The sequence below is a fragment of the Rhinatrema bivittatum genome, chromosome 15 (assembly GCF_901001135.1).
Source record: "Rhinatrema bivittatum chromosome 15, aRhiBiv1.1, whole genome shotgun sequence".
NCBI lineage: Eukaryota > Metazoa > Chordata > Amphibia > Gymnophiona > Rhinatrematidae > Rhinatrema > Rhinatrema bivittatum.
Genome location: NC_042629.1, coordinates 19,718,129 through 19,745,997, shown reverse-complemented (window position 1 = coordinate 19,745,997; position 27,869 = coordinate 19,718,129). Strand labels below are relative to the sequence as shown.

General features: G+C 42.0%; 1 protein-coding gene across 5 annotated transcripts in view; it reads right to left on the bottom strand.

Moving 5' to 3' along the window:
- The window catches only part of ROBO1 (roundabout guidance receptor 1), a 1,172,418-nt gene that overhangs the window by 599,410 nt on the left and 545,139 nt on the right, over positions 1-27,869 (bottom strand). For all 5 annotated transcript variants that reach the window (XM_029577784.1, XM_029577785.1, XM_029577783.1 and 2 more), the window contains exon 3: positions 11,079-11,162. In XM_029577784.1, the coding sequence (XP_029433644.1) occupies positions 11,079-11,162 (84 nt within the window). The remainder of the gene's footprint in view (positions 1-11,078; positions 11,163-27,869) is intronic.

Below are 27,869 nucleotides of genomic sequence, written 5' to 3'. Positions count from 1 at the left end.
GGTGGATCACAATCCTATGCGTCTTCATTTCTGGGAGGGGGTGCAAGCACACTTTGGCCTTTTACAGTGGTGAAAAAAAAAAAAAGATGCTAATTCTCCATCTGTGTGTATTACTGGAAACACATGTCGGTGGTATGATCCTGTATTGCTGCTATACTCCTATGGAAAATAAGCAGATCAAAGCAAATGCTTATTTGTGTCATATGCAGACACATGATTCTCCACTAGAGGGTGACAACCAAAAAGTAGTTCATATATGTATCATAGATTTTCCATAGATTGAAGAATAAGGCTAAACCAAGCATCTAAATTCTATTTAAGAAAGTATTTTGATATTCTGATTTAGAGGTTTTTACTACATCAAAATGTCAATGAGGCACCCTTGAAATAATTATGTTCATGCTTATCTGTCTGTCTATGTATCTATCTCTTGATTAGAATAAGGGACCATGAGTCAAGAGCTTCTCCTTGGGTCTTTTCCTTGTATTACATTTTTTATATTGTATTGTATTGTTTTTACATTTACTTGAATGCAATTGGATAATGATTATACTGTATTAAATGTGTTTTTTCAGCAGAAACACTTCTTCATAGCTTCTAAAGGTGAGAAGGAACAATATTAAGAGACTTCCAATCCAGAGAAGCTTCTAAAATAGCATAAAGGTTAAAAAACAAAACAAAACTGTGAAGATTTTCTTTTCTGGGCAGGTTTTCTTCCTCTTGGGCTTTTAGCCCATCTGACATGTATTCTGGCCACACATGCATTACTTTGTTGTCAGAGGAGGCCTGAAAGCGAGGTATCCTCACACGAGACTTCACTCGTGACTGCCGGTCATCAGATAGATCAGGAGACAAGCAGTAGGTGCACCTACAGGGGATTCTTTCTTGAGAGGTTGTAAACTCTGTCTCTAGAGTGCTCCAAGCCCTCCTGTTTTAAGGTCCAGGAATATAATAAGAAGCAAGCTTCAACTCTTTATAGGATAGATAAGTTTTAATATTTATGTATTACCAGAAGTTGAGGTACTGATTCCTGGATATTTGTGTAATGCTCTTTCATATGAATATATTTTCAAATAATAATCATCAGTATCATCTAAAACTGTGTGCCTAATTTCTGATGTTACTCTCTTCTTCCACTGCTTATATTGAGATTTTCTGCTCCACAGCATGAGTATGTCTGAGCGTTCTCAAACATCACCTTTCTGAGGTTGGATTCAGGCATGAGAGGAAGACGGCAGAAGCGGCCACACCTGCTACTTTATTTCCCCTAATCGATGCCATTTATAAAAAAAACCATCCCAAGCACAGAAAGTGTAAACAGGTGAGGATATCAGTACGAAGGGACAATTAGTTGGCCAATAATTGCTGCTGCTGCCGCATCCCACCATCACTTTTATAAAAGCCACCCCCCTCTCCCAAAACAGGATGGATTCACAATAACCCCGAGCGTGTGCAAGCCTGTAATGCCAGTTCTGATGCAAGAAATCAATAATAGAAAAAGATTATTCATATTCTCTGGCCTCTTTCAAGCACATTATTCTGCCAAATTATATATTGTGATTTGATGATGTAACCAGCTACCTCCTTTCCTAATTAAGTTGCTATCTGATTCTGAATGCCTTGCTAGGATCTTATCCATTTTCATTGGGTAAGTTGCTCTGTTCCTAATAAATTACACTTTTTTTTCAGGTTATTAAAGATGTAATCCAGTTTTAATCTTCCCAGCGTCTTCTCAGAGCATAGCAAGCCAAGCTGGTGCTGAAATTCCTCAATCAGGTAAATGCCTTCTTTCCTGCCTTGATAGAAGGAACTCCTCCTACCTGTGCAATCTGCAGACTGTGGCTACGAGACATTTGGCAGGAGATTAAAGAAGCTGAAATTATTTTGGACTTTTGTCCACTTTGAGCTGCCAAAAGGCTTACAGTATTAAAAAAAAAGAAAAAAAAGAAAAGAAAAGCTTCATGATTGCCATTAGCAAAGAGGATTAATTGTTACTTGTGGCCTGGAGAGCCTTTCACTGTCTGGCAGTCAAAAAATGCTTTAATGTTTATAGAAAACCCCTATGGGTAGATGGTAAATACGTTAACTGAGCCTGAACTCTGACTATAGCTGACAATTATTAACTGAAATGTATGCAAGCAGGGGGGGGCCACACACATCTGTTACACGTGAGGTATCCCAGATGTTTGGGATGAGCCTAGAGAGACTAATTTCATCTGAACACCCCCTCTCCAATTTAGATGGGATTTAGATTTAATCCAAGCTTGTTTGTTCATCCGTAATTGAATAAGCATCAGTCTGATACACTAATATGAAGCATGGTCTTGCATATATCTGATAGGTGACGTTTCACTGCAAACAAATTCCGATTTTTTTTTTTTTTTAAACTAAGGGATGGTAACTTTCAAACTAGCACGCAGGCGCACATGTGGCACGTTTGTTGGCTTGCACCCAGGGACGCAACTATTTTATAACTTGCACGTATATTTGTAAAATAGCCTGGCCATGCATACATGTGCTCTAATTTTAAGTGGACACGCACAATTGTGCTCAAATGCTGTGCTTCCACTGTGTAAATTGGGGAATTTCAGCACTGACACCATTTCCAGCTTTACCAGTTCATCCCCAGTTCGCCCAGTTAGGTCTTCTAAAACCCCTGGTTTAATAGCCTTCACTCCCCCCAGTTATTAGGGATGTGCAGACCAAAGGTTTAAGTTCATAAGTCCATAAGTCGAAAGGGGGTCCCATTTGCGGTCAATATGGACATATGGAGAATTCCATAAGTTGAGTCTATGTCCATATGTGCAAATAAAAATTTAAACCCCTCACCCGCCTTAATCCCCCCCCCCCCAAGACTTACCAAAACTCCCTGGTGGTCCAGCGGGGTCAGGACGCCATTCCTGAACTCCTTTGCAAGGAGCACGTGACGTCGGCGTCACGTGATTCCCCTCGGGTTCGCTCCCGGACCCCTCGTTGGGCTCAAAAGGAACTTTTGGCCAGCTTGGGGGGGCCTCCTGACCCCCCCAAGCTGGGGGGGGCCTCCTGACCCCCCCAAGCTGGCCAAAAGTGCCCCCCCAGCTTGGGGGGGCCTCCTGACCCCCCCAAGCTGGCCAAAAGTGCCTTTTGGGCCCAACGAGGGTTCCGGGAGCGAACCCGAGGGGAATCACGTGACGTCGGCGCCACGTCAGAGTGACGCGGCGTCACGTGATTCCCCTCGGGTTCGCTCCCGGACCCCTCGTTGGGCTCAAAAGGAACTTTTGGCCAGCTTGGGGGGGCCTCCTGACCCCCCCAAGCTGGCCAAAAGTGCCTTTTGGGCCCAACGAGGGTTCCGGGAGCGAACCCGAGGGGAATCACGTGACGTCGGCGCCACGTCAGAGTGACGCGGCGTCACGTGATTCCCCTCGGGTTCGCTCCCGGACCCCTCGTTGGGCCCAAAAGGAACTTTTGGCCAGCTTGGGGGGGCCTCCTGACCCCCCCAAGCTGGCCAAAAGTGCCTTTTGGGCCCAACGAGGGGTCCGGGAGCAAACCCGAGGGGAATCACGTGATGCCGCGTCACTCCGACGTGACGCGGACATCACGTGATTCCCCACGCGTCCGCTCCCGGACCCTCACGGAACTTTTGGCCAGCTTTGGTAAGTCTTGGGGGGGGATTAAGGAGGGTGAGGGGTTTAAATTTTTATTTAGATCAACAATCGCGATTTCCAACGTATTCAACATAGCTATGTTGAAAAAGTTGGAAATCCGATCGTTTAAGCCTCATCTTTTTTTTAAGTTTAAAAAAATAAATAAGTTGCGTTTTCCATTTAAGTTCAAAACGAATGCACACCCCTACCAGTTATCCCTTACCCTTAAAACCCCACAAATCTGCCTATTTATCTTTACTTCTGCTATGGATGCCGTGTAAGTTATAGAATAAAGTTATGTGACAGAGAGCCTTTGTGCACCTCGGTTTGCTTACATGTTTTATGTACACATCTCAGCGTCATGCCCCAAAATGCCATGCCTCACCCAGACCACACCCATACCTCACCCCTTTTTGAAAACAGAGATATACACACTGAGGCATGTACATGCATATCTGGGCGGCCTTTAGAATCCACTCAGCACGACAAACCTGACATATTTGCGCATCCCCTAATTAATGCACGGGTTAGGCTTTAAAAATTCACCTTTAAGTAAATAATAATCATTTGTTAACCAAAGAAAATGTTCTTTTCTTTCACTGTAGCACAATGAGCTCATGCTAATGTGAGAACTTAGCACAACTGATTGTATGGGATACTCATGCACGTGTAATGGATAACATTAAAAAACATTGGTGCATAATGAAAACAAAGGCATCTTGAGGCAGCTATATCAAATTGTAATCAGTGTGCTATTTTCATTGATATCAGATTCATTTCTTTGTCAGCCAATTCCTATAAAACAGTGCTCAGCTAGTGCAGTCAGGGGAAAAGTCAACTGTCAGCAAGAAACTCAAAAAGTGCAACACTTTGAATTAGTGGAGTGGTAGCGAGTTGACCAAACACAATAAATTGTCCTCACAGTATGGACAAGCGCACACAGGATGGGTCATCACTCAGTCTTTCCTGGAAGCAATCAACTAATCACTGAGCAATGCCATTTCATTCATCTCATCTAATGAATCAGGGTGCAGTGATAATTATTTTTCATCATTAACAGAATTCAAATAAATAGACTGGCCATTTTGTTTAGGGAAAAAAATAGAACAGTGGGTTTGATGACAAAATATGGGATTGGAAAGGTGATTAGTAATTGATATTTGATGTCATGCATGTGTGGTAACAGCAATGCCGTTTGTCCACTAGGAGGAATACCAAAAGGATGCTTTTTAATAGCACAGACTAGGCCAGCCATGGTTTTTTCCCTCCAGTGTTTGTTAGAACTTGCAGTTCCTGCCTTTCTTTAGGGAAATCTGAGCTACATAGCCATCCATATATGCAGTGAGATATAACCAGGAGTAGATCAACCTATCCTGAAAAAAAATGCTGAATTCATCTGGTAATAAAGATGTATGTTCATTTAAAAAAGAATGGTAAAATATGATGAATGAGTTGAGTTTTCTATCGGTTCATTTTCAACTGAATCGAAACCCTAATCCATCTGAAAAATCTAAAACATTCAGATCATTTATTTTCAGAAGTTTGCCTTATTTGATGATAGAGCATATTGTTTGCCAATAATTAAATTGATATAAAACAAAAAGAAATATCCCACCCCCTCAGCACAGCCCTGTAGCCCACTTACTCCTACTGTGGGGGGTATCTGATAAAGAATGAGACAGGAGCAATCACCAGTTGCTCCTGCCCTGCTGGCTTCTGGGTCTAAAATGATGCTGGCACTTTTGTTTTAAAGCCGTACATGAATAAAATCATGGCTCCACGTGCAGCACCCCTTTCTCTCCTTCCACTATTCAAAATTGAAATAAATGTCCTAATGCAGTAGTGGCATCTTTGCCTCCCTCCCTTCCACTGTACTTGTCAAAATAGATCCATGGCAAGGGAATCCCTTCTCACTTTCAAAATGGGTAGTGAACTGGGGATTCTTCTTCATTCCTCCTTAAAAGGGCAGTGACTCTAGAGGTGCCCCATATGCTATACAGCTACATAACAAAATGGCACCAGCTGGTGACACTTTCAAAGCAGGACCAAGCAAGGCAGGAGCAATTGGAGATTGCTTCTTCCCCATTTGGACTTTGAAGCCCCCAAAGAAAGGAGTAAGGGCATCTGGGGGAAGGGCATTGGGTACAGGGGAAAGCCTGCGAAAGGGAAGAGTTTCGTTTTTTAAATTTCAGTGGCATTAAGTTTTGTTTCTGCAGGGGAAGTGGGAACACAGACTTATTTTCCTTTAGATTTTTATTTTTCCATGCTTATTGTCCTTTTTGATGTTCATTTTCTTTGAAATAAAATAAACAGAAATAAATATCAAATAAAATGAAAACCCTATGAAAAAATAAAACAAAAAACAAAATGGAATATTTTTTATTGCACACCTCAATATCATGTTAGGATATAATGAGTACATGCTATACTGTCACTTGCTGGCGAATAAAAAGTGAATTTTAAAACCCCAGCACATGCCAAAACCAGGAGATACATGAATATGTTGGGTCGGCACACGATGACCATATTTTAAAAGGTGCTGCATACATGCATCTCTCCCGCTACACACAAAAATTAAATGTTCCAAAAAAGGGGCAGGGCGGGCCAATGGTCTGAGAGGGGCATGGGTGTCCTGGATTTCAACTTCAATTCTGCGTGCAAATACATGCCTAGGCATGTGCCGGGGTCCCCTGCCACCTGATACTTCTGCTATGGAGGACGTGTAAGTAATAAAAAAAGGTGCAAATTTAGTTAAATCAGCAGGGTTTTAAGAAATTGAGGCTAACAGGGGAGAAGAGCGGCTATTAAACTAGGGGGGTTTGGAAGTCCTATCCCTTACCTGCGGTAACTGGGAATGAACTAGGAAAATTGGCAAATGCGTCTGCGTGGGTGTCTATTAAAACTCCCCCACTTGTGTGATAGAAGTGGCATTTGTGCGCATAGGTGTGCGTCCATTTAAAATTGAGCACACATGTGCATGTGGTCAGTCTATTAAATAACATGCATGCATATATGTGCATATGTTATAAAATGGCCACATCTGTGGGCGTGGCCTGACAAACATGCGCACATGTGCACCTGCGAGGTTTGATTTTACACAGAAATGCAGATTGAACATCTGAAAGACTCTGATATAGTACTTAATTTTTAGACCTCAGCAGAGTTAATGAAAGTTGCCCTGCTCTGTGGGCATTCTTAAGTCAGAAGAGTAAAGAGAAAGGTTCTTGAGATCTTTGTGCACACTAAAAGGGGGTGTGCCAGGAATTCCTGGTTTCCCCTGTAGAGAAGTCACCAGTGGATAGGCAGTGCAACGGTTAAGTAAATCTTAGTAATAAACTGATAGATGAGGGTGGAAATTGGATATGTGGCTGACGGAAAGTGGGAAAATGGGCAACATGGAAGTTTGTCCATTTTAATTAAGAGTTCTATGTATATTATGATTTTGGAGCTTGGGTCTCATAATTATATGAGTTGTTTATAGATTCCAGTACTGAAGAAAGTATTTAAATGACAAAACCGGCATACCACTGCGTGTAGACTACAGCAATTCTTCACAAGAAGTGTCCTTTCAACATTTTATCAGGTGTTTTTCACTTCAGAAGCAATGACTTTTACAGTCTAAGCTCCCTTCAGAGAATAGGAATTTCAGTTTGCCAGAAGAACCTCTGGAAAAGTTTAATATGCTGGGAAACGTATTTCTGAAACAAGGTGAAAGAAAACCTGTACAAAATGCATATGGAGGCCTATTGAGGGTCGTTTCATTTCTACCCAGGTACAATCCTTTGTAAGCCATGACAAAATTCAGCATATTGAAATAACAATATAACACATGTGAAAGGAGAAAATATAAATTTGTTCAAAGGCAGAACATAGCAATTTTCACACAGTGTTGATGGTTTTAACCTCATAGAATATCAAATTATGAACTCTAAGGATAAGGCCTTTTAACCAACCTTCCTATCTAATAGTTTAATTCAGGGACTCTGAGCTCTATGTGGTTTTCATGTAATTTAGCAGATTTCTTAAAGCAAATATATGCAAGTAAGTCCCTGAGGAATATTCCTTGTGGATAGATTCAGAACCAGATCAGTTTTTCGGCCCTGGAGGACCAGAGTGAAGAACTCATTTTTAAAGTGATTTTAGGCTATTAGGGATGCGCATTTGGATGAGCCTAATGTGAAAAATGCATCAAATGAGTCAATTTTTGGTTCATTCATTGCGACTGAATCAAACCTCAGCCAAAAAATGTCTGTAAATGTTTCGGATTATTTGTTTTAAATGGATGATCTGAAAAACTAAAAAAAAATCAAAAACAAAAACAACAAATAAACCCCATCTAATTTAGCTAGAAACGAGCCAAAACTGAAATGGAATAAACCAAACCAATTTCTTTTCTCTGCACAACCCTACTAGCAGTAGCACCTATATCAATGTTTTCTACCATGCAAAAGGCTGGTCCAGAAGCATCAGTGAAAATACACCAGTGAGCCTTTGAAGAAACCCACACTGGAGGAAGATTTGCTACAACTGTCCCTTATGTCTCTTCTGCTTTTAGATTTCTGGAATATGTGATCAAATAACCTTTTTTTTGTTGATGTTTTTATTTTAATTTTTGAGATTCAGCAAAAGTTCAGAAACCAGCAGATCCCCACATGCCCAGGTTTTCTGTAAATGTCAGAAAGTTTACCCATTTTGTAAACAACTTCATATGCAAAAGAAAACTTGAATTTTTGCCTATTGTTGGAACCAAGAAAACTCTAGACATATATTTTTAATGTTTCAATTATTGTTTAGCATACATGAAAATAAAAAAAAAAAAGGAACAAAACACCAAAATGAAAAAAAATATATAAAACAGGATGAAACATGTTGTTTTTTTTATACAGACCCTGAAGAATTGTGCAGGGTAGGAAAAAAAGAGCTATAGTATGATTACCAGATGGTGCCAGGTCATCGGGGACAGGCAGGCACAGTTCTGGTCTTGTTCTGCTGCATCTGTGGACTTGTAGTTCCAGCCTTTCTCTGAGATTTTGCAACCGCAAGTCCCCTAGATGCAAAGAGGCAAAACCAGGACTGGCTCAGCCTGTTCCCAATGAGCAGCAGGCATTTGGTAACTCCATTAAGGCTCCCAGTGGCAAGGGGAGGAAGAACAAGCCACAGATCAGCAGGCACACATGAGCAGCTTGGCTGGAGCAAGTGGTTCTTATCTGCCAACATCTTTTGTTTGAAATATTTAATGAATATATGAGCTCTCTGGTCACCCTAAGATGTTTGAATTTGGAAAGAGAGTATCCAAAAGCATACTGCTGTGGAACAATCTAGGCATGCCTACTACATATTTTATTTTGAAATAATTTTAGTTATAGTTTTCTCTTCTGAGTAATGGATCAGTGTTTCTGCTCTAAGTTTCTGAGAGTAACAATAAAAGGTGCCATTTTTCCTTTTAAACTATTATATGAAAGGATCTTTTTGGGGGATTGGCAGTTTCCTCCTGCTTGTTTGGATGTCTGACTCATTTCGCTGGGTTACACTGCCCTTGGTCATCATTCATAACTACTCCTCTCCCACCATTTTAAATTCAACCTCCTATCCTTTCGTCGGGGGGCCACAGACTCCCTCTGGTAGCAACGCATGTGCGCACTGATAATTAGATGTTGCTATTGCACAACAGGTTAGACTTCCTTATACCTAGGGTCTGTGAGTGCTACCTCCACAGCCCTGGCTGGCCTGGCAGCAGAAGCGAAGCACAGGGGATCAAATCCTGAACTCTTAAATAGCAGTAGGGATGTACACTTGATTTGATTTGAAATGACAGGGAAATCAAAACATTTGTTATCTTATTTTGTTGTGTTTCCTGTTTGAAATAGCACAACCTCCCTCCCCCTGGTTTCTCCATTTTAGCGCATGCTAAAACGATTTAGCGAGTGCTAAAATTCAGAAATGAAATGCACCAAAACAAAAGCAACCCCCTCAAAAAAATCTCTTGTAAACAAAATGAAAAGCATAAAGAAACAGACATTTCTCTCATGCACATCCCGACATGGCAGCACACAGTGTTGGCACCAAGCCATCCAAAATACCTTGAAGAACTCTGATGTACAATATGGAAGGGTAAGCATTTTAACGAATAGGGCAGTGGGCTCTAGTGCTGTGCTGCAGTGACGTGCTCTCCACTCTAGACTTTATGTCTGGTTTCAAATCAAACATATTCACGTTATTTTTGTCTGAGTATGTAAAGACTTTTTTTTTCCTGTGAATAGCAAACACTATATAGAGCTCACCCTATTTATGTATATAAAACTAAGGTACAATAACCGTTTTGCTTAAATAGACATATTTACTTGAATTGCGCCAATGCTATGCTATTAATGACCAAATACTTCTGGGTGGTAATGTCTATGCCTCGAATAAACTGTTTGCTTAGCAAGTCATACCTCTCATCCCACCAGCTCCGTTCACTTCAAGCAAGGGTAAATATGCAATAAGATTTCCTAAAACAAAATGGAACAAGCTTTGTGTATTTTTTTAATGCCAGCTGCTTCTAAATCTGAACTTTGAACTGTGCAGTATCAAGATCGTAGAGGTAGCAGTCAAATAAGCAACCGTTTTAATTCTAAAGTGAGACACCATGCTCTTTGTAGGCTGCAGAATGCAGTTTTTCCTTTAGCAGGCAGACAGCTGCTCTAATAGAAGAATAGTAAAATGCTGAATTGTGCAGGAAGCAATACAAGTAAGATCTGATTCATTTTCCAGGCCGTGATGCAACAAAAGTCATCCATGCCAGTGATTTACATTTTGACAAGAATAAGTCAATACCGATCATTCGTTTGTTTTCAGTCATCCTTGTTTAGTTTGTATTTCTTCTTTCATTCACCTGGCCTACGGTCATGACATTTCTGTAAGGATGCAGCAGAGAAATCACACATACAGCACTCTGATATATTTGAACTATTTACTGCTTGTATAGAATGGTTTATCTCAGACAAGCCTAAATAAACAACCACAAAGGGGAACAGTTTTTTTTTTTGTCTTCCCGGATAAATCATTTACTGGCTATTGGGGGCAAAAAAAACCCTCATCTCTCTCCTCCTGCGTGCACAGATATTCAAGTGGTATGGTAGATAGTTACTTCAAGGGAGGAAAGGTTTGCAAAAAATCACAAAACAAAACACAGAAACAAAGAAAAGCAAGTCTTCTCCTGCTATTAAGAAAGATAATAATAAGAAATTGTCTTAAGAGCTGAAAGCAATCCGCTCTTATCCCATGGCAATGTTTCTGAGCTGTGGCATGAACACTGGTGAGGGACAATGAGGCATGGGGATGGTAGCTGCTGCTGGTGGCAGAGACCATCAAAGGTTTCTGTGCAGGTGGTGATAGCTGATGAAGGTGGGAACGTGAAAGGGGAGTGAAAGGGACAGTCTGCATCTGTAAAAAAAAAAAAAAATTGCACTCTACCTGTGTAGCCCAGAGAATTGTCATCATTATCAGAGGCAGGAAGTGGTGTCCCGCTGTCGCTCCCCCTCTCGGCGTCCTCGGAGTCTGTCGGAAACAACACCAAAGCTGCTGAAGGGGTCACAGTGGTCAGAGAGGTTGCCATTTTTAGCAGAAAGTGTCCAGACACAGATGGAGCCACGCACGACAGAAAAACATACAGCAGGCACAGACAGCAAACTTCCTTCCTGCACAGCCTGTTATGAATACACCCTGAGAACATCTTGCCACACAGATTCTTTTTCTGTTTGCTGCCTATTTCCTTAATATGTCTGCACCTTTTCTACTCTCTGCCAGGCTGCAAAAGTGCTCTGAACTCACGCTCTCCGTGAGGCAGCCGGCACAGGCTCTGATGAGCATATGGAGAGGGAAGGCAGGGTAGTTGACTGCTAGGATTGCTAATTTCCCATCGTATTGTTAATCAAAGCTATTGACTGTGATCGCTCCCCATCATCGCTTCATCTCCTAGCAATTACAGACTCTAGGGACTTCACCTCATTGTGGGGGTGGGGGGTGGCAGGGCAGGACACAGTGTCTTCTCAAACAAGGGGGAGGGAGGAGGAGGTAAGTGCCCTCACCTTCTCTGCAGGAGGGGACACTACCACATCTGTAGAAGGCAACAGTTTATTGTACTGAGAGGCAGCAATATATTTTTCTTGTCTCATCACAGGCAAAGCGAATTTCTAAATCCGTTATGCTTAGAAAAGACATTTTAAAAGCTGGGATTGCTGGTTTATTTTCTCCATCTAAAAACAAAGGAGTGAATTTTCAAAGAGTTATGTAAGTAGCCTGTACTTGCGTAATCACTATTGTATAAAAGTTAAAAGTATGTGTGCACTGCACGTTTCACACGTACATATATGCAGAGAAAAAAAAGGCAGTCTAGCGTCATTTTGGGCCAGGGTCGTGTCGTGTGTAAGTTGCTATTTTATGAGACTTACACATGTACATTTGGTAACTTACATGTATGATGTTACACCTGCTAATTAGCTTGTTTAATTGATATCAGACTTCTTTATTGTGTATTACTGGCCAGGTGAGAGGTCTGAATGAACTGAAGAACCAGGAGGTCTTGCTGACTGGGTGAACTGGTGAAGTAATTGAGAATGTTTCAGTGGTTAGCCACGCTGAACGATTGTTTTGGAGGAGGTGGGCTATACATTTTATAATTAAATAAAGAATGGGTAAAATGTAATTTCAATTATGCATGCATGCTTTAAAATATACCAGCTTCGGAGTGTAAATCAGATTTTGCATGCACATGTCCTGCTTTATTTTCACACATAAAATATATGCACATATATTTTTAAAACAGGTAGGAAAAGTGTGCACGTTCAATGCATTGATATACTCGCTTTCAAGGCATAGCATTTATTCATACACAAGCATACATATGCACATATGTTGCAGGGCAGAGATACACGTATTTTATATTATGAGAAGGTTATTAAATAATATTGTAGATCAACACTCTGCCAATATAAGTGTGTATTTGCCACCATGTGGAAAAGTTTGAAAGTTACCCTCAAAAAATTTAGGATTTTGAAAACGATAACTTTTTTCTTATGTTATGGAAGGAAGTGAAAACTACAGAACAATTAATGAGGACACATTTTAAATATTGCTTCTTTTTGCCCTAAGCTATTCAACTGTGAGAAGAAAACCTTAGAATACCAACATCTAATAATTGTTACAGGGATTGTTACACCATTGCCAAGTGCAGTAACTAGTGACTTAGGCCTCAATTCTCTACTGCAGTGGTTCTCAACCGGTGTGTCGCAACACACCAGTGTGTTGCCAAGAACACGCAGGTGTGTCACCACACTTCCTGGTCGCCCGCTGACCCAGCTGCTCCCCGGTCCTCCTCCGCCCGGGCTTAAAATGCTGTCAGCCAGGGCAGAATGCGGCAGGACAGCTGGAGTCAGCAGCACCGGCATGGTCTCTTCTTCCCGCCGCCACCCCCCCCCCCCCCCCCCCGGTGGCCCGGAAGAGGAAGTGGTGAGCAGCGGCTGCGTGCGCAGGAAGAAGAAACTATGCTAGTGTGGTCAGCGTCGGCCTGAAGAACAGAAGAGAGGCACGGTCTGAAGAATGTGCAGCGCGGCTAGGAGGAAAATGAAGAAGAGCGTCAACCCCCACCGCCGATGGGACTCCTCCTCCGCGAAGGCTGAAAATGAAAGAGGTTAGGGTTGGGAGGAGGCTGCTGCTGCCGCTAGTTCGGGGGGGGGGGGGGAGGAAGGGAGAGAGAGAGAGAGAGAGACTGAATGAGCAAGCATGTGTGTTTGAGATCCTGTGTGTGTGAGTGAGATAGGATGTATGTGTGTGATTGAGAGCCTGTATATGTGAAAGAGAGTATGTCTGTGATTGAGAGCCTGCCTGTGAGAGAGAGCATGAATGAAAGTTTACGATTGGGAACCTATATGTGTAAGTTTGTGATTGAAAACCTGTTTGTGTGAAAGAGTATGTGTGTATGATTGAGATCCTTTGTGTGTGAGAGAGATCATGTGTATGTATGATTAAGAGCCTGTGTGTATAAGTAAGAGAGAGAGCATGTGTGTCTGTGTGATTGAGAGCTGGTTTAGGTGAGGGAGCATGTGAATATGTGATTGAGAGCCTGTGTGTAAATGAGAGAAAGAGAGAGAGCATGTTTGTAAGCATGTGAATGAGAGTCTGTGTGTGAGAGAAAAAGACAGCATGTATGTGTGTGATTGAAAGCCTGTGTGTGTAAGCGTGAAAAGATAGACAGCATGTGTGTAAATGTGTAATTAAGAGCCTATATAAGTGAGAGAAAAAGCACGTGTATATGTGAGTGACTGAGAGCATGTGTGTATAGGTGTGTAATTGAGAGCCAGTGTGAGAGAGAGCGCTGGTATGTGACTGAGAGAGGAGAAAGTTCTAAGCAAACCACCCCTCCTCCTGCTAATTCAGAACAATCTCAGGACACCTGGATATCAAATGTTCCCAGGTATGCAGAGCAAAAAAAATTTTGTATCCTTATTTTTCATTACTGGGTCTTTGTGTCTGCTATTTTGAAATATTTTATTGGTATCTAGACATTTTTTATATGATTTTTTAATTATTGGATATTCCATTCATCAGCTGTTTTGAAATAATCTGTTCTTTTTGTTAGTATGGTTTTACTGCTACTGATTTTATATTTCTTGATTTGTTTTATAAGGATGGGTGATGTTTCTTTTTTCCTTTATTACACTGCATACAGAGACTCTGGCTTGCTGCAGTTTCCAATTCAGTTTTTGTCTGCATGCTTCTAGTTATGCGTTTTGGTCTCTTTATTCTTTGTTAGGTGAGGGTCAGCACATGTGATTCAGGTGAGGTTCTCTGCTGGCGTGTAGTTTCTGTGTAGGGCTCTATAGCAGCCTGACTTGGTCCGTTTTCCTAATAGGAGATGTATTAGTGTCTTAAGGCCTGGTGTAATATTTCAGTGTTGCCTTTTCTTAGGTAAGGTGGTTACTGTTTAAGTGCTGAAAATTGGTGCTGTTTTGGTGTGGGATGTTTACTATTTATGCAATTTCTGTTCAGACAGAATATGTATCTTTTCCTTGTGTCATTTTAAACAATAAAAATAATTACCGGACCTTTACTTTTTATTTCCGCCGTGAATTGTAATGAGCAGTGTGTCACACATGTGAGCGTGGCCTGTCAGGTGTGTCACGATGGGAAAAAGGTTGAGAATCACTGCTCTACTGGATGGAGTCCAAATCTTTATTTTTTGTGGGGTGCAAATATCTGCAGATATTTATCCTTCACCTGGCTCAGGTGTTCTGTGGAGTTGAGGCTGATGTTTGCATCTAGGTTCTCTTGTACAATACCAATAACCAGCCCATTCCAGGCCATTCAAAAGATTGCTGAATGTAGTTTGTCCCAAAGCCATCCAAAATATATTTCTCAAATAATTACCTATATTATTTATTGACAGCATAAATGCCATTTTATTTCTTTTATTCAAACTACCATTAAACATTTCTTTTATTTTTTGCTCTCATGTATATTATTCTTTGTATGGCCGAGGGTAAAATCCTAGAAACTTTAATTTTTTTATGAGATCACATTTTGCTGCTGCTACAGTAACAGTGTTGAATTTGGCTGGGATCTATCTGTCTACTGCCCTCTTTCCCCAGTCTGGTTTCACACTGATTGAAAACTTTAATATAGTAGTAAGGAGGAGCAGAATAAAATGAAACATTAGACATCTTTGTAAAGGTGAAAAACCACTGTCTGATCAGAAACGGAACTGAGTGGTGACTATGGCTACAGAGGCTTGAACCTCCTTGGATCTGTGAACTAATTCAACAAACCTGCAGAAAGTCCTGCAGGTGTTTTTCTTTACGAGTAGAGAGACTTTTGCTGACTAAATCTGCTATGGATTTGCAGACATCTTCTGTGGATCACAGCAAAATCTGTCCAGATTTGCAGGGGTCAGTTGATCCGCCTTGGATATCCACAATAGGGATGTGCAAAGCCTGAACTTTTTTGGTTCGAGCTTCGTTTTTGGCCCACCGCGGGAAATATTGTATTTGGGCCTTTGAAATTTGGGGGGACCCGAATTTCAGGTTAGTGCACACTAACTCCCATTAGTGTGCGCTAACATTTTAAAGTTAGCGTGCACTAACTCCCATTAGTGCGCACTAACCCAAAAACGAATTTCAGGAAAAATTAGTTCAGGGTCCCCAAACCAGGACGAATTAGGACATTTCATTGAAATTGCTTAATTCTTCCTAAACGAATGCACATCCCTAATCCATAGATCCGTACCAGGGCCTGCAGGTGGTGTTGAATTTCTGGATCAAGTTTAGCTTTGGACGTTTGGCACATCTACGAGACAGTCTGAAACAGTGAGGCACATCAGCTTGCCTTTGCTCATACACAATAAGTTGAAAGCCATGATGGGACACAGGCATACTGGTGTGATGAGATCATGGCAATATCAAAGTAAACCAGATCATGAGCTTATGAATGCTTATGCTGGTTCTGAGCTCACGTCGTGTTCATTTGCTGTACTTGAACAAGGTAGTAGATACTGTTCTTAGTCATCGTATGCTGTGTATTGGAAGAGGAAGAGAGAGAGAGATAGGTTTCACTTGTCTGCATTCTTTTTTTCAAGGCCGTAACATGTCATTTTTAAGAAAGGAAAATCAGTAGTTTGATAATCTTCTGGAGGAGGTACAAAGTCTCACAGAGAAATAAGAAATATTTTGCAGTAGAAAAAAGGATTTTCTAAAACCGTAATGACTAAATTATTCTGTGCAACTAAAATAAATGGGTCTAATGGAAATTATGGCCAGGCAAAATTTCAATGTATTCTATAGCTAGATCTTTGTTTCATTTGTTTTATTTATTTTATTTTTTTTGGAGGGGGGGATATTTTTCACTTGAACTTTTCCATTCTCTTCCTCAAGGCTCATGTTATGCAGTTGCTGGGTAATAGTAGCATTAATTGACATTTTGAGGATGACCATTAATAAAAGATTAGGCAAAGCAAATGGATATAAACTGCTATCAATATTAGAACTGTGTCCTACAAATTGGATCAATACCCATTGATCCCTTCTCAGTAATTGAGAGGAATGGGGGTGATGGAGCACTGGACACAGAAATCATTGAAAAACATTTATGACAATTTGGATTTGAGGCATGCTAAAGAAAACGAGTCCATGGCTAATCTGTGCATTAGAGAAGAAGGAGCTCCTATTAAATTACGTATGTATGCCAAAGACAGAATAGAATAGGATGGGGGCTCCCAGGCAAAGCGAACTTGGGGGAATGCTACACTGCCACTATCTAGGCTCTGCCTCATCTGTGGTCACCAGAGGGATTGCTGGCTTGTGCTTTCCTATCCTGTACCTTTCATGATCAACACAATTCACTGTAAACAGAATAAGAATTTCTTATACAGGGCTGGCGGAAGCACTAGGCGAGCTAGGCTGGAGCCTAGGGTGCCGACCATTAGGGGGTGCGAGTGGCGGCGGCAAAGAAGTAGGATTCAAATCTCAACTCCTTTTCGCTGCCGCCGCTTGCAAGAGGTAGGCGTCGGGGCTGTGACCGGGGAAGGAGGCATGACCAGCGGGGGGGGGGGGGGGGGGGGGGGAGTGGGTGGTACAAGGCAAAAGGTGCCTAGGGCACCTAATCCCCTTGCACCGGCCCTGCTCTTATGTAAACTGCATGTAGTCAGTCCTTCAGCTGGTGTGGAACCATCTTGACAAAAAAGTCAAGACAAGACAGACAAGGCAGAGCAAAACGCATATTGCTATTGTACGTTTTAAGGAAGCTATAATCAAAGGGTTTTCTATGGGTAAATGAGTGTTTATCCACAGGAAATACCCCCCACCTAACCTTTCTATATGGAAAAGGGGGGAAGTGCCAGAGGCAATTTTATTTTTAAAGTTCATGGTGTAAAGAAATCCCCACAGAATTGGTCGCTATGGAATTTTCAAAGGAAAGCTCCATGGAGAGCTTTCCTTTGAAATTCAACTTGCAGGCTCACTGGTATAAAGTATCCCTAGGCCTGCAAGTAATGTGTGTGGAGGAAGGGGCCTGAAAATAGCATCCTAAAATAGCATTCCCAATCTACACAGAAGGGCCCTTGTTTGATACACTGAATCCCATGATATTGTAATAATTTCCTTAATTTCTCATTGATGTCAAATGATTTGAACAATTGTCCCATTGGCTGAATCTAGTCAGTGCAAGCTTAACATTAACCTTTTAGCCTCTCTGCTTCCCTCATTTGTGGACAAATATAATCACTCTGTACTATACAAGAAAATCATTTATTAGTAAATTAGTAAAGTACATGTATATGCAGCTACATCTCTAATAATGCAGGAAACAGAATCCACTACAGTTTCTTCCTATTGTACTGGAGGTTGTTATGATGTGTCACCGTAATTGTCTGAGGATGGCAAAGCATCATTCCAGGTCATATATGCATGTATATATATTTTTTATCATAATTAATAGGGAAAATAACCCCATGGCTCTTTTAGTTTATTAGATCTGGATAAAAGATGACTCATATAGTGCCTTTTGTTGTACCAACTTAACGACTGCTGACAGCATTAATGCCAGATACTAACATCTCAGAGGGCGACAAACAAGGCATAACTTCCAGACAATGTTTCCATCTCCACCTATAGGGAATAATCAGACCCAAACCATACAATGTTTTGGCCACACTGTCACTATTGAATAGAGATGTGCATAGTTTAGAAATTTCATTTCAGTGGGACTGGCTGTGGATGAGAAAAGGATATCGAGCTGTCCTGATAAGAGACTCTGAGTGATTGAAATCTCAGCTGAATACCATCAAAAGTCACTAAGGAGTGGGAGGAGAAGCAAGAGAACAGCTGACCCGGAGTGCTCAATGTCATCACCAGGGCCCAGAATCTTTAAATCCCGAGGCACGCCGGCATTTCAGTGGGGCTGGCTGTGGATGAGAAAAGGATATCAAGCCGTCCTGGTAAGACTCTGAGTGATTGAAATCTCAGCTGAATACCATCAAACATCGCTAAGGAATGGGAGGAGAAGCGAGAGAACAGCTGACCCGGAGTGCTCAACGTCATCACCAGGGCCTAGGATCTTTAAATCCCAAGGCATGCCGGTATTTCAGTGGGGCTGGCTGTGGATGAGAAAAGGATATTGAGCCGTCCTGGTAAGAGACTGAGTGATTGAAATCTCAGCTGAATACCATCAAAAGTCGCTAAGGAGTGGGAGGAGAAGCGAGAGAACAGCTGACCCGGAGTGCTCAACGTCATCACCAGGGCCCGGGATTTTTAAATCCCGAGGCACGTCAGCACGCAGCTGACGCCAGCGTGCTGCCTAGGCCACACGTGCCAAAGGCGCGCGCGGCTTAGACCGGCTTTGACCACGTTTGATTGCGAATGAGCGCAATTAACAACGTGCTGTCTGGATTTAATCCTGGAATGGGACGAAAGAGAAAAGCAAGGTTTGTCACCTCCTCGCCATCTGCAACCAGGGTGGGCCCAATGGACGCCCATGTAAATTGGCATGGCAGGGCACGCCAGTAATGGACAGTTTGCATAGCACTTCGGATGCATCGCTAAGTCCAGGCAATGCGCCTATACCTCCACAACCTCCAGGAGCTGCGAGAGAAGTACTTCAATCTAGGACTGCACCGCTAAATGTGAGTGGTCTTGAGTCACAACAGTCATTGGCAGATGCTTTATCAACTACCTGCATAGAGGCAGGGGAGGAAAATGTCATTGTTAACATTGGTAGCTCTCAGATAGATTCTGTGGATCCTGCCAATGTGAATCGGGGACTTGTAGAGAGTTCTGGTAAAATTGGACTCTAATTTAACTCAAGTTAATTCCTCTCTCTCTGCTTTGGTAAATGTTAATAGAATATCTATAGTAAATCAGGGTAAAAGATTGAGTGAGGTGGAAACATCTCTGAAAGAATTGTCTGTAAAGGTTAGTACTGTTCAAAATATAGAAAGTATGTTTATAGGAGAAAGTAAAACGTTACATCTCAAACTAGAAAATGTGGAAAATTTACTAAGAATCAAGAATTTGAGACTAGTTAATTTTCCTGTTACAAGGTTACTGTCACCTAAAGAAATGCTGGTAAAATATTTAAGAGATATTGATGTATGATGATAAAGATATACCATCTATTTCTAAAATATATTATTTTACATCAAGGTCCATTAAAGGTATTGGTTTGATTGAGGAAAATTCTATCGGCATATCAACTTTCTTAGAAGAATCAACAGACATCATAAATAATAGGGACGAACCCAAAAAACAAAGTGGTAGCCAATCCAGTAGGCTGTGTAACAGTGAAGACAATAGGAATCGGATGATGAAAACAAGCCCTTTATTAAAATGCCCTAACAGTGAAGACAATAGGAATCGGATGATGAAAACAAGCCCTTTATTAAAATGCCCATTTTAATAAAAGGCTTGTTTTCATCATCCGATTCCTATTGTCTTCATCATAAATAATAGAACAACACTTTTTGTATCCTTTGCCCTAGAGAGAGAGAAGGAATTATTATTGGAGAAGTTTTTTTAGGAATAAAGACCTTAAATTTTGTGGCCAAAAGGTGTTTATTTTTCCAGATGTCTCAAAATCTACGCAGGTTTGTAGGAGACAATTTCTGGCACTTAAAAATAAGACTCTGGAAATTGGTGCAACGTTTTATTTGAAGTACCCTTCGAAATGTTTTATTAACTATCAGAGTAAAAAGTTTATATTTACTGAGCCACTTCATTTGGATAATTTCCTAAAAGATAAGTCAAGTCCAATAGAAAGCTAGGTTATACCAACAGAAATGGCACAAGAGATAGAGAAAAGTTAGTGTCCTTTCTCAAATTGAATTATTTTGAAAATGTATTTGATTAATTTGAGCCCTCACCATTATTAGTTCTTAATAAGAAAGGTTTGAGATTAAAATTATGTTAAGGTTATTATCTGGAAAGAATATATGTTATTTCTTATTAAGATTGCCTATGCATGTTGGAGAATATGATTTATGCTTGTAAGTTTTTGAAAAGATTTAATAAAGAGATAATTGAAAAAAAAAAGAAATTTCGTTTCAGGCTTTTGGTGAACCACAGGAAACTTTGTTTTTCCCGTGGTTTAGGTTTGTTTTTTTTTTGTGGGCCCCCAATTTTTGGGTTAGTGCACTGCTAGTGCGCACTAAACCCTGTTAGTACGCACTAACCCGAAATATGAATTTTTCCAAAATTTCGGAAAAATTCTTTTTGGGTTTTGTTGCCCCCGAACCATTCTGAATTAGACAATTTTGCTGAAATGGAAATGACATATCAGATACTCTGCACAGAATGATCCATGTGGGCTTCTAAATCAATAAAACAACAAAGCAGAAATATAACAATATAACAAGAAAGTGGAAAATTTGAAAAATCATTAAAACATAGACATTAGGATACAGATTTCTGCCTTGAGATTTTTCTTATCTGTCTTGGATCCAGCAACCACCAGTGTGGTTCAATATTAGGATTCAAAAGTTGAAGGTTCATTCCAAGGCAAGAATATTAGACTTATTTATTTATTTTAACATTTTATATACCGATTGCCATTTACATAGCGTACCGGTTTACATAAAACAATATGGAAGGCCACAGAGAGGAGGCACATCCATTACATGGAACATATAACTGAAAACAAGTAACAAACTAACAGGCCGATACAGTAAGGTGCGGTAGAAAGAGGTGCGTTAGTGCCGGGTGCACTCGCGTTTGCCGCACGCACAGTCTGGATCACATACCGCTCGATACTGTATTTAAATGGCATGCAAATGCAAGCCGCGTCCAACGCACATCCAAGAAGCGCAATCCATTTTACTGTATAGGCGCTATACAGCGCCTATACAGTATCCTGGGTGCGCTGGTACTTGTCATTTCAAATGTCATTTCAAATGGCATTTAAAATGACAGATACCAGGAAGTGGATCACAACTTTAAGCAAAAGAAAATCTAAAAACCTAAAATCCAACGCACCGGGAAAGCCACTCTTCAGATTGCGACTAATCCTATCCCCCAGTCCCCGCTCACCTGCCCTGGCCGCGTCCATGGGTGCCGGTCTCCGGGGCAGCCCCAGTCCTCTATCCCATCCTCCCGGGGGTAGCCGGCGGCGAGAGCGAGAGCAGCCCAGGGTGGATCGCGAGGCGGCTTCCAGCAGCCCTCGCCAGCGATGGTGAATGGGCGCACGCCGTGACCTCTGACATCAATACGCTGGCTTGAGCGCCCAAATTGAATGTACAGGCGGGCGCTGAAGGCAGCAAAAGTGCATGACCGAACGCCGTGACGTCACGGCATTCGGTCATGCACTTTCGCTGGCTTGAGCGCCCAAATTGCATGTACAGGCGTGCGTTCATCCACCTTCGCCGGCCGGGGCTGCTGGAAGCGGCTTTCGCCGCCAGCTGCCCCCGGGAGGCAGGGGAGCCGCGGTGCGTGCCTTGGGAGGGGGGGAGAGAGGACTGTTTGTCATTCAAATACAGTAAGTTTACTTTTGTTGTACTTTATTCACATTTGCTTTAATAACATGTCGAGTCGATTTTGACCGGAGCCTGCCTATTGCTGTCTCTCTCTGCCGGGCTTGCCTAATGCTCACACTAACGCAGGGGTAAGGGTAGGCGTAAATTAGCAGGTTAAATGGGCGGCAAAACTACAGATTAGAAAGGCGATAATCAGGGCGCACATTACTATGGGAGGGAATAGCTAATCCGATCATTTACATATCATATACATGCTGCAGGCGGAAAGGGTTTCCCGTTGATTTAAAGAAGCGGTAAGGATGGGTTAAAAGGGATAGTGAATCGCAGGTTGTACTCTCTATTGTAAGACTTCTTCTTACAATAGAGAGTACCTCAAGTAATCATTAGCTGGATGGGAAAATCCAAGAGAAATAGAAGGGCAAAACTAAAAGGAGATACCAAAGGGGCAACAAAGTAAATAAAGGGAAGAGTTAAAAGAGGCCATTATGTTTTTTTAAAGATGTAGCTGAAAAGGCAAGGGGAAAAAGGTTAGTGTTCAGAAACTACAAGAGATCACAGAAAAGGAAGACAGGTGACAAACACCTAGAAAAAAAGCTGGGAATGTAGTCAGGAATGGAAAAATTCATAGCAAATACGGTTAAATGGGGGGTACAATACTTTTTTGTAGCTATGTCAGTGCTAGAAGGAAGTGCTCGTTCCACGAGCAGGACCCAAGAGGCAGGCAAAGTCTCAATGTGTGGGTGAGATGATGGTGCAAGGAAGAGGGAAACTGGGAATCATTTTAGGGAAGGGACAGCTTTTTCCAAGAAAAAAAAAAAGGCTCCACTTTAACCAGAGTGGACTCAGGCTGTTGGTGCTAACCTTTAAAAAGGAGACAGAGCAGCTTTTAAACTAGAACAAGGGGGAAAGCCAACAGTCGCTCAGCAGCGCATGGTTCAGAATGATGTATCTTTGGAGGATACTAAGGGGTAGATTTTCAAAGGGTTACGCGCGTAACCCCCCAAAATCTACGCCTGCGAGTGCCAAGCTTATTTTGCATAGGCTCGGTGGCATGCGCAAGCCCCGGGACGCGCGTATGTCCCTGGGCTTTCCAAAATGGGTGGGCCGGGGGCGTGGTGGTGGACCGGGGGCGGGACCAGGGGCATGGCAGCAGTCCGGGGGCCGTCCGGGGTGGTCCCAAGTGCTCCGGCACAGTGGCCTATGGGCAGGCGTAACTTTTGGAACAAAGGTAGGAGGAGATTTAGTTAAGACTGGGGGGTGGGTTAGATAGGGGGAGGGAGGGGAAGGTGGGGGGGGGTCCAAAAAAATTCCCTCCAAGGCCGCTCCAAAATTGGAGCGGCCTTGGAGGGAATGGGGAAAGCCATCGGGGCTCCCCTCGGGATCAGCGATTGCAAGGTGCACGCGTGCACCCCCTTTGTGTGTGCTGACCCCGGATTTTATAACATGCGCACGGTAGCGCGCGCATGCTATAAAATTGGGTGTACATTTGTGCGTGCCAGGTAGCGCGCACAAATGTACCCCACGCACGTAACTTTAAAAATCTGCACCTTAGAGAACAGGGAATTTAGGGCATCCCAGTAGAGAGGTTGCAATAAATGCTAAAGTGGACCAGGTGCCTTTAAGTAAAGAGCAAACAGAACAGAAAGATTTCAAATTACCAGTTAACTAATAAGCAGATTGTTAATACAAACAAAAAACATACTTTGAAATGTGTGCATACAAATGCTAGAAGTCTATAAAATAAGATAAAAGAATTAGAGTGTACAGCACTGGATGAAAAGGTTGATATAATTGGTAGGGGTGTGCATTCGTTTTGAACTTAAATGTAAAACGCAACTTTTTTTTTTTTTAACTTAAAGTGATGAAGCGAAAACGAGCGGATTTCCAACTTATTCAACATAGCTATGTTGAATACGTTGGAAATCGCGATTGTTGATCCTAAATAAAAATTTAAACCCCTCACCCTCCTTAATCCCCCCCCCCCCAAGACTTACCACAACTCCCTGGTGATCCAGCGGGGAGTCAGGACGCCATTTCTGAACTCCTTTGCGAGGAGCACGTGACGTCGGCGCCACGTCGGAGTGACGCGGTGTCACGTGATTCCCGGTGGGTTTGCTCCGGGACCCTCGTTGGGCCCAAAAGGAACTTTTGGCCAGCTTGACCCCCCCCCAAGCTGGCCAAAAGTTCCTTTTGGGCCCAACGAGGGTCCCGGAGCGAACCCGCGGGGAATCACGTGACGCCGCGTCACTCCGACGTGGCGCCGATGTCACGTGCTCCTCGCAAAGGAGTTCAGAAATGGCGTCCTGACTCCCCGCTGGATCACCAGGGAGTTGTGGTAAGTCTTGGGGGGGGGATTAAGGAGGGTGAGGGGTTTAAATTTTTATTTGCACGTATGGACATAGACTCAACTTATGGAATTCTCCATATGTCCATATTGACCGCAAATGGGACCCCCTTTCGAATTATGGACTTATGAACATAAACTTTTGCTCTGCACATCCCTAATAATTGGCATTACAGAAATCTGATGGAAGGAGGATAACCTATGGGACACTGCGATATCAGGGTACAAATTATATCAAAATATTAGGAAGGCTCAAATTGGTGGAAAGATGGCGTTGAGTCAAACAGGATAAAAGAAAATGCAACGCTGAATCTTTATGGATAGAAATTCTAGGTGAAAAGGGGAATAAAATAGCAGTGGGGGTGTATTACTGTCCACCTGGCCAGAATGAACTACAGACAATGAAATGCTAAAAGAAATCAGGGTAGCTATCAAGCTAACAAAATTAGCAGACATTAATAATAATGGGTGATTTCAATTACCTCAGTATCGACTGGGTGAATGTTACATCAGGACATTCTAAAGATGTCAAGTTCCAAGATGAAATGAATGCTTCATGGAGCAGCTGGTACAAGAAATATCAAGAGGCAAAACTATTTTAGACCTAGTGCTTAGTGGAACACAGGATTTTGTGTAAGAGGTAACAGTGTTGAAGCCACTTGGCAATAGTGATCACAACATGATCAAATTTGACAATAACTGGAGGGAGGCCACTAAAGAAATCTACTGTAACAGCATTTAACTTTCAGATGGGTAACTATGATAAAACAAGGAAAATGGTTTGAAAAAACTTAAAGGAGCAGATGCAAAAGTTAAGAATTTACATTAGGCATGGTCCTTGTTTAAAAATACAATCTTGGAAGCCCAGACCAGATGTATTCCATGCATTAGAAAAGATGGAAGGAAGAATAAATGACTACCAGCATGGTTAAAAGGTGAAGTGAGAAAGGCTATATTAGCTAAAAGAATATCCTTCAGGAAATGGAAAAGGGATTCAAATGAGGAAAACAGAAAACAGCTGAAGCACTGGCAAGTTAGATGTAAAGTATTAAGGCAAAGAGAGAATTTGAAAAGAAACTTGCTGTGGAGGAAAAATCTTATAAAACCTGTCTTAGGTACATTCATAGTAAAAAGCCTGCGAGGGAGTCAGCTGGACCTTTGGATGATCAAAGGGTAAAAAAGGCTCTTAGGGATGAGAAAGAGACTAAATAAATTCTTTGCTTCAGTCTTCACTGAAAAAGACATAAGAGAGATATCCATGCCAGAAATGATATTCAAAGCTGATGATTTAGCAGAACTGAAACAAATCTCAATGTACCTGGAAGATCTGCTAGGGCAAACTGACAAACTAAAGAATAGCAAATCACCTGGACCAGATGGGATACACCCCAGAGTGCTGAAAGAACAGAAAAATGAAATTACGGACCTGCTATTAGCAATTTGTAAACTATCATTAAAGTCATCTATGGTACCTGGAGGGTTGCCAATGTAACACCAATTTTTAAAGAGAGATCAAGGGGTGATCCAGGAAACTACAGACCAGTGAATCTGAAAACTGTGCCATGTAAAATGGTAGCGACATATAGAAAAGCATCATTTAATGGGAGAAAGCCAACATGGATTTAACTAAGGGAAGTCTTGCTTCACCAATCTGCTACATTTTTTTTGACGCCTTAAATAAGCCTGTGGCTATAGGTGAGCCGGTTGATATAGTGTACCTGAAATTCCAGAAAGCATTTGACAAAGTCCCTCATGAGCAACTTCTTAGGAAATTAAAAAGTCATGGGATAGGGGGCAGTGACCTATTGTGGACTGGGAAATGGTTAAAAGATAGAAAACAGAGAGTAAGTCTAAATGATAAATTTTCCCAGTGGAGAAAGTTGAATAATGGATCTAGGGATCCATTCTGGAACTGTTTTTTTAATATATTTATAAACGACCTGAAAATGGGAAGGAGTGAGGTGATCAAATTTCCCGTGACACAAAATTATTCAAAGTTGTTAAAATACAAGAGGTTTGTGAGAAATTGTAAGAGGACCTTACAAAACTGGGAGACTGGGCATGCAAATGGCAAGTGAAATCTAATGTGGACAAGTGCAAAATGATGCACCTAAGCCTGGATTGTAAAAGCCCTGGGCGCGTAAAAACCTGGGGTAATGAGCATAGCTGAGCCCTGCGCACACCGAGCGCATTTTAGAAAAGGCCTGTCCAGGTGCGTAATCCCAGTACGCGCAGAAGGGACAAGCCAAAAGAAAGGGGCGGGCTGGGGGTGGTGTCTGGGCAGAGAAGGGCGGGTGGGGGGCGGGCCGGAAAGTGCGTGCTGGCAGCCAGCCGGTGAGCGAAGTTTACTTCTGCTCCAGAGGAGCAGTAAGTATTAAAATAAAATTTGGGTTAGCTAGGGTAGGTTTAGGGGTTGGGGAGGAGAGGAGAAAAGGTAGGAAAGGTAGGGTTAGGGTTAGGGAACTGATTTAGGCCCGATCGTGTCACCGTGCATATTATTTCAAAATTCCACCCCCCCCCCCCCATGCAGACACTAAAATCCGGCACGCATGTGGGCGTAGGAACATATTTTATAACATGCGTGCACGACGCGCACATCTTATAAAATTGGCATGTCCATGTGCGCGTGGCTGGGAACTGCACATGCGCCTTTTAAAATCAACCCCATAGAGAAGAGTAACCCAAATTATAGCTACACAATCAAAGGTTCCACATAGTCACTATTCAGGAAAAGGATCTAGGCATCATCGTTGATTATACGTACATTGAAATGTTCTGCTCACTGTGTAGCAGCAGCCAAGAAAGCAAACAGACTAGGAATTATATGAAAAGAATGGAGAATAAAAATCATATATTGCCTCTGTATCGCTCCATAGTGTAATATCATCTTGAGTATTGTGTGCGATTCTGGTCACCACATCTTTAAAAAGATATAGCAGAATTAGAAAAGATAGAAAGGCAATGGAATGATTCTCCTGTGAGGAATGGCTAAAGAGATTAGGACTCTTCAGCCTGAAGAAGAGACTGCTGAGAGAACATATGATAGAGGTCTATCAGGTGTTAACTCAAAAACTAGGAGCAATAACGAAGTCACCAGGTGATACTTTTAAAAATAAAGAGAAAATATTTTTTTACTCAACACTAATTAAGCTCTGGAATTCGTAGCCAGAGGATATGGTGAATGCTATGACAGTCACATTCAAACCAGGCATGGTCACTCATTAGTGCATGTGCATCAGCGGGCGCCCAGGGACGCCACCATTTTATAACATGCGCCCGGATATGTGCGCATATTATAAAATATCCTGGCCGTGTGCACATGTGCATCTAATATTAAGTGGGTGCACGCATCTGTGCACAAATCCTGCGTCTAGGGTATGGGTCGGAGATTTTAAAAGGGTACGCATCCACA